Source organism: Clupea harengus, chromosome 14 (genome assembly GCF_900700415.2).
Source record: "Clupea harengus chromosome 14, Ch_v2.0.2, whole genome shotgun sequence".
Lineage (NCBI taxonomy): Eukaryota > Metazoa > Chordata > Actinopteri > Clupeiformes > Clupeidae > Clupea > Clupea harengus.
In genome coordinates this window covers 1,444,041-1,451,540 of record NC_045165.1, presented here as the reverse complement: position 1 = coordinate 1,451,540, position 7,500 = coordinate 1,444,041, and the positions used below count along the sequence as shown (strand labels likewise).

The window sequence follows — 7,500 nt, the reverse complement described above, 5'->3', positions numbered from 1 at the left end:
ATATATTTCATAATTAGTTATATTCCAATTTTATTGGAATCAATTTGCTGCTTTGAAGGCACAACACAATTGCATTGCCAATGAATATTAGGTTGGAAAATACAACATTTGCCTGATTTAGCATGACTTCCATTATAAACCATACCCACTTCTGGTTCTCTATCTGGATAAAGATACAGAGACAGATAATTATGTTGGTTGAACAGATACAGAGACAGATAATGGCACTGCTGTGCCCCTCTAGTTGTAAGTGCACACAGGCAAAACTCAGACCTCACTCAGTCTTAGTGATCCCTTAAAGCAGCAATAAGGAGCTCTGTTCCAAAACTAGCAAGCTAACTACCTAAAAGGCATGTAAAAAAATCTTCCAAACACCACCAACAGCCCAGTTGACACTGATAGAAGCTTGCCAACACACTAACTGGTGTCCTTTGGCAGTATAGCTGGCAGTGTCATGCTGTGAAAGCTTTTCTTCCATTTTTGCAGGATATTCCAGCCCGTTACACAGATCTACATAGGCCATATTATACTGGCGGGCTAGTGGGAAAGACACAGGTGTTTGTCTGTCCTTCACATGACTATATGCCAGGCTTCTCAACAGGTTTTTATTAATTCGCTTTATAGTTGATAGGCTGAGATGGAAAACAGCTGGGCGGAAAAACACCCATACATCAAACTGATTTTTACAACCCTGCAAACATTCTGACTGATATTGTTATGCGAGTGGGATTGAAGAGATCCAGGGGTGTGTGTGTGTGTGTGTGTGTGTGTGTGTGTGTGTGTGTGTGTGTGTGAGTGTGTGTGTGTGTGTGTGTGTGTGTGTGTGTGTGTGTGTGTATGTGTGTGTGTGTGTGTGTGTGTGTGTGTATGTGTGTGAGTGTGTGTGTGAGTGTGTGTGTGTGTGTGTGTGTGTGTGTAACCAGCAGTGTGGGGGAGTGTGGGAAATATATTCCTGAAATAGAATAGAATAGAAAAGCCTTTATTGTCATTGTATTTATACAACGAAATTTTGAGTGCTTCTCCTGTTGGTGTGACGAGGGACAACATATAACACAACAACAACATATAACATAACAATACTACAACTATCCAAAAAACAGTAGGAACAGCCCCCAAAAAATATATATATATATACATTAAGAGTAGAACAAAGTGCGGTGGCATAGACCAAAGTACTTCAATAAATACATCAATTAATACAGCTTTGTTTATGCACATGTGTAAGGTGACCGAGATGGTATGTGACTTGTAGTCAATAAAGTGCTTAGTGTTTAGTGCATGTCGGTATTTAGAGTTCTGATGGCTGTCGGGAAAAAACTGTTCTTAAGACGCGTGGTCCTTGCTCTAAAGGATCTGTACCGTCTGCCTGAGGGCAGGAGAGTAAACAGGTGGTGGCCTGGGTGAGAGGAGTCTTTCCTCTCTTGGAATGTGTACTCTTGTGAAAGTCCTTGTAACCCACAGGTGATGGGGGGTGGCTGTAGAAACCTTGGCTATTCATATGCCTGGTTAGGCCACTTATTTTGTTGCTATGCAACGATAAAGAACACTGTTTGGAACAATATGATTGTTTATTTAGTAGCCTCGACCCAGAAGCTATTGCTAGAGTAGACTATGCCAATTGCCATGGCCATAACATTTGTCGGAGCCTAGGTGGTGACTCATGTGAACCCTTGTTGTCGATAATTTAATTCAAACTAAACTAAACCAAAACTAAAATTTAAAATGTAAAACTGCATTTAATAAGAAATCATGCAAAGAATCGTGGAGATACAGTCACTAATATTCATAAGAATACTTCTGCTGTTCTAAAAAAACATAAAAGGTCACTTGAATACTCTTTTTGTCTTATTCAGTGAATTGCTCTGTCCAATAGCTGTCTGTTCTGTGTGCGCTCTCAATTAAAACAACATCACAGTCCTGGCTCTGTGAATGGAAAACAAAGTGGGTCAGACCAAGCCATACCCTATTCCAGCCAATCAACACGTTGCACCCACCCTACCCGTTATGAGAGAAAATCCACACCAAAAAAAAGGCGTTAAACAACCACCCAAACCTGACCTGCTTTATGGGGGGCTGAGATGAGACAGGTGGCTTGAAGCCCCTCCTAAAAAGAGTCTAGAAACGCCCATGATGGTGATACTCAGGCCTTACATACTCAGGGCTAGGCCTTACATACTCAAGGCTAACATACTCAGGGCTAGGCCTTACATACTCAAGGTTAGGCCTTACATACTCAAGGCTTACATACTCAGGGCTAGGCCTTACATACTCAAGGCTAACATACTCAGGGCTAGGCCTTACATACTCAAGGCTAGGCCTTACATACTCAGGGCTAGGCCTTACATACTCAAGGCTTACATACTCAGGGCTAGGCCTTACATACTCAAGGCTTACATACTCAGGGTTAGGCCTTACATACTCAAGGCTTACATACTCAGGGCTAGGCCTTACATACTCAAGGCTTACATACTCAGGGTTAGGCCTTACATACTCAAGGCTTACATACTCAGGGCTAGGCCTTACATACTCAAGGCTTACATACTCAGGGTTAGGCCTTACATACTCAAGGCTTACATACTCAGGGCTAGGCCTTACATACTCAAGGCTTACATACTCAGGGCTAGGCCTTACATACTCAAGGCTTACATACTCAGGCCTTACATACTCAGGCCTTACATACTCAAGGCTTACATACTCAGGCCTTACATACTCAGGCCTTACATACTCAGGCCTTACATACTCAGGCCTTACATACTCAGGCCTTACATACTCAGGCCTTACATTACATATAAAATATGATAATGAAAGACAGATGTAAACAAACACACCTGTATACTGCATGCAAAGCAATTTATTTAATTATTATTTGAAGCTTGTACTACCACTATCCCAGTCTGTGTTTGTGGCAGTGGGTTTTGCTTTTGAGCTTGAAATTGAAGGATTTCTTGTTAACTCCTCCAGTTTCACACACTCTGGACATTTACATTTAGTCATTTAGCAGACGCTTTTATCCAAAGCGACTTACATATGTGCGACTTACAATGTATACACATTTTACATTGATGGCACACTGCACATCAGGAGCAATTAGGGGTTCAGTGTCTTGCTCAACGACGCTTCGACAGGGAATCGAACTAGCAACCTTCTGATTACTAAACGACTTCTCTACCACTGTACCACTGTCGCCCACTGGACAGCACACACTGATGGAAGCGTCTCCTTACATGGAACATCATTCCAGTGTTGTAAACCTAAGAAAAACAGGTTGCTTTTAATACAATAGTTTATTTTGAAGTCCCTCCTATATTTTCTAGTATCTATCATCTCCATTGGGCTGCAGTTGGCAATGTGGTACACTACTACACTATGATCTGACATGAAAGAACACGGTGGTGATAACATAATAACCTCATGACTTGGATTTCTATGTATATATATAATTAATTTCAAAGCAAGTCACTTTAAAATAGTGAACATAAATATTAGTTCATGTCAATTTCAGTCATCATAGAGACATTAGTCGATTTGGACTTCCAAGGATAAAGAAACTGTAGACTCGTATGCATTAAATATTTGAGACTGTACCACCATAATATGCAACATTGGCAATGGGCTAAGAAGTTTTATAACAATGAGAAACAAAGTGAACAATACATAAGCTCACAGAGTTTACCAAAAGGATCAGGGTATACTATTATTCCGTGAGGGAATGATATTATAAGCGATTCAAGATTTTCATTGCAGCAGAAAAATTTCAGTGAATAGTGGTGACTGTACCTCTAAAATTCATTTCGATACAATGCTCTCCCCCACCCATATTATCAGGAACGCCCTGGTACCAGTAAGTGTAGTCAAACCTGGACCCATCACTCCAAAGCCACAGACGCTCCTGAGATAAAGAAACAAAATGTCAACTAAACAGAGTAATGTTTTAAACTGAGCATACATTGGTATGTGTCAACATATTGTTTTGTCATGTGTCGCTGTTGTAGTATTCAACATGCCCATGTTAGGAAAGAAAGATGACTATGACCAATAACTTGCAGCAGTTATACTTGTACCTGAGCAGCATCACATCCTCCGATCCAAGTATGAGGAGTGCCTTCAGTGTGTTCGCGGATCAGTTCCTGGATGAAATGGTACTCATCTGTGCTGTGCACCGAGGCCAGGTTCCCTCCCATCAGCACACAGTAACGCTGCAAGAACAAGTTTCTGTTGAAGTGTTGTTGATGACATTATGGCACTGATAAGCAACGGGTGGACACCCCTGAAGAATTGTCCTGAAGTATCTTGAGGCATCACAGAATTATGAGAGCATCTTCACAGATGATGTATAGGTGATCTATGGGTATGTACACTAATTATCTATGATGTTTTGTAGTTGTCATTTGGTCATAGATGTACAACTCACATCAGTGCTCTCATTGATAAGCAATTCCTGTGATAGTGAAAGGGTGAATACAAGTTAATGACAAACCAGAATGTCTTTAATGTGATAGAAATAGGACACACCTCAGATTCGGCCCAAGATCTTGCTGTGGAGACAAACTTGAAACAGCGGGTACCATAAGGAGTCCAGTACTGAGGGCAAGTCCCTGTACTTTTCTCCACATCACTCTCTGTTGGCATATCTGGATACAGATGTCACAGCAACTCAAACACATTGTAATAACTTTATTAAAGAATTACAATAATAATAATAATTTTTTTTTCTCCTGAAAATATACTCAACTCAACCAATGTTTAGGACTAAATGAAAAGACCACGCAAAGAAAAAACAAAACAAAAAATAATTGAAGCAGGGATCTTTGTGGGACCCAAGAAAACATACTCACCAAGAGAGTGCACCTCAACCTCCTGTTCTGAGCCCTCAGTGCCTTCAAAACCAAATATGTATCTCTTTAAATCTACAGGCCTATGTGTATGATCCGTTGATTGTTTATTTATAATTAAAGAGAGTGCATAGGCCTACCTGTGGTTGCTCCACAGCAGATGAGGAGAGCAGAGAGGAGAGGGAAGCTGGCTTTGAAGATCATGCTGCTGGCCAAAACAAGAGGTGACATACAATAGTATTCATATGGATTGCATCAAGAAAGAATATAAATACAGAAATACATACATTTAAATATGTGATACATTCCTCACATGTAAAATCATCCGGGTCAAAAGATAATGACAATTACGTTTGACGCCGTCAAAGTGACAAATAAAGACAAAAGGTATACCATTATATATCCAACAAAAGCCTATTCAAACGTGATAATAGATTTACCTAATGTATGTACCGGTATGTCCAAAAGGTTCTAGAGTTGTGGAACTCAAGGCGACAGTTCCGTTCTGAAGCTCTTGAAAGATGTTCTTCCTTTTTATACAGTCTAACGATGAGCTAATATTTAAGCTAATGAACTAAGAAAAATGAAAACAGTTCATAGTCCATATACTTTACAGCCGACCGCCAGTGTCACAAATACAAAATAGTTTGCCTCTTCATAAGTTCATAAGTTCATAAGAGCACACTGAAATATATTTCACACATTTGTAGTGCAGAGGGTTGTAACAGTATTTTAACAAAGACGTTTTACCAAAAAAGCATTTCAAAGTGTTCCACATAGAAAGACATCATACACAATATTTTATAGTAGTATATGTTTTATAGTATGTAAGAAGTATAGAAAAAGAACATTGACCCGTTTAACAATGGGGATGCAACTGGCCTTGGCACGAACTGGCCACTGTGTTTGGCCTGATAATGGAAACACGGCTATTGACTAATTTAATTTAAACCAGGCTCAGGGATTCAGTTCTTGTGGAATTATCCTGCCATCAAGCCACGGTCTGTGCATGTTGCTTCTTGTCTTGTTCTTTACTCAGTTTTGGGATTCTGTATTTTTGGGATTAACTAAGACCTTGGACACTTTAAGATTTTGGACTTTTTGGATTTGGGATTTTTCTGTTTTTGTGTGACTGGTTCATACATTGTTATTTCCTGATTTATGAGTGCAGGCTTTATGACCTGTCCTGACCAACTCTGTTTGTGATCTCTGACTTTTGCCCCGTCATTGTTTTGTGAATCACGTGTATTAGAAAGGTGAGAAGGACCACGACCTGGTAATAAGGTTATTACTATCATGATAAGATTCAGGAGATGACACAAACATTTCAATTGCTTATCTATCATTATCGTTTATGACTCCTTCTGCAGAGTCCTGTTATCAAACAAACTATGATGAGGTATGCCGGAAAAAGTCTTGCTCGCTCGCTCTAGATTCCGGGAGATTTTAAGTAATTTGCGGGCATCAGGGAGTCGCTATCAATATGCGGGAGACTCCCGGAACTTCCGGGAGACTTGGGATGTCTGATATGCTATCAAAATGAATTTCAGGGTGGAACCAAAACTAGTTGCCTATAAAACCATACCTAAAAAAGTGTCAAATTGTTGCACAGTGTTACTTTAAACGCGACTGTCCTGAAAGGGGTACATCATTTTGAAGAACAGAGGGAAAGTGTTTCAGAACAGTAAAGATGTTTCCCTAAATCACTGTTGCATCTTGGGTGAGTGACTTGATTCTTTGGTATTGCAGCTTCCAAGACCCTTCTTTGCGACCCTTTCAGTTTTAGCTCGCAGTAACATTAGATCATTATAGATCATTATATCATTATACGCACTGAAAGATCATTATAGATCAGGGGTCTTCAACCTTTTTCAGCCCAAGGACCCCTTGGCTGAGAGAGACACTGAGCAGGGACCCCCACCCCACCGCCCCAAATTTAGGCCTGATATTCATATATTTTATCTGGAACTAAGTGTCAGTCACACACACACACACACACAAACACACTCCCCTACACATGTTTGAACATAATTATACACAATTTATAACACACAACTTGTTTCAATGTATTGTGTTTATTATTGACATTTTTTCTCTGTATTCAATGAGGGAGGGACAAAGAATTGAGTAGCTTGAGAAGCTTAAGTATGGATGAAATATCTCATACCTAGTGAGAGGCCTGACGTTTGACAATTCATCACTCATGTCGTTGGCAACAAGATTCTCCCTATGAAGCATTCAGTGGCTCTTGCTCTTGCACCGTCTGTGCACATCGCGACACATTTTGGCCAGGGTACATCATGTTTACGGAAAAAATTGTCGATCACTATGAAAATCTCTGAACTTTTTTGTACGTCCATGCAGCTGCTTACAGAATATAAATTAATCCTGCATCTCATTTTGGTCGACAACCACACAAACGCTAAAATCTGAGGGTCGTTTGACACGTCTGTGGATTCATCTAATTGTAGTGCAAAATAATCTGCTTTTGGGAGTTTCGCGACTAGTTGTGCCCTCACATCAGCTGCTAATTCATCAATAGGGCGGGCAAAGGATTGCGTTTCCTTCCCAAACATTGTTTTTCACATATTACTAGCTGCTGGCAGTATTAACTTTCCGCAATTATGTATGGCGTTTTTGGTCTGAGCGACACGTAATGCAACTTGAT

General features: G+C 40.1%; 1 protein-coding gene across 1 annotated transcript in view; it reads right to left on the bottom strand.

Annotated features, from left to right (window-relative positions):
- The window catches only part of LOC116223479 (ladderlectin-like), a 14,760-nt gene that overhangs the window by 2,097 nt on the left and 5,163 nt on the right, over nucleotides 1-7,500 (bottom strand). Inside the window, exons 2-7 of the mRNA XM_031580398.1 lie at nucleotides 4,973-5,037; nucleotides 4,836-4,877; nucleotides 4,513-4,631; nucleotides 4,062-4,196; nucleotides 3,778-3,889; nucleotides 3,191-3,251 (exon numbers count right to left, since the gene is read on the bottom strand). Of these exons, the coding sequence (XP_031436258.1) occupies nucleotides 3,191-3,251; nucleotides 3,778-3,889; nucleotides 4,062-4,196; nucleotides 4,513-4,631; nucleotides 4,836-4,877; nucleotides 4,973-5,037 (534 nt within the window). The remainder of the gene's footprint in view (nucleotides 1-3,190; nucleotides 3,252-3,777; nucleotides 3,890-4,061; nucleotides 4,197-4,512; nucleotides 4,632-4,835; nucleotides 4,878-4,972; nucleotides 5,038-7,500) is intronic.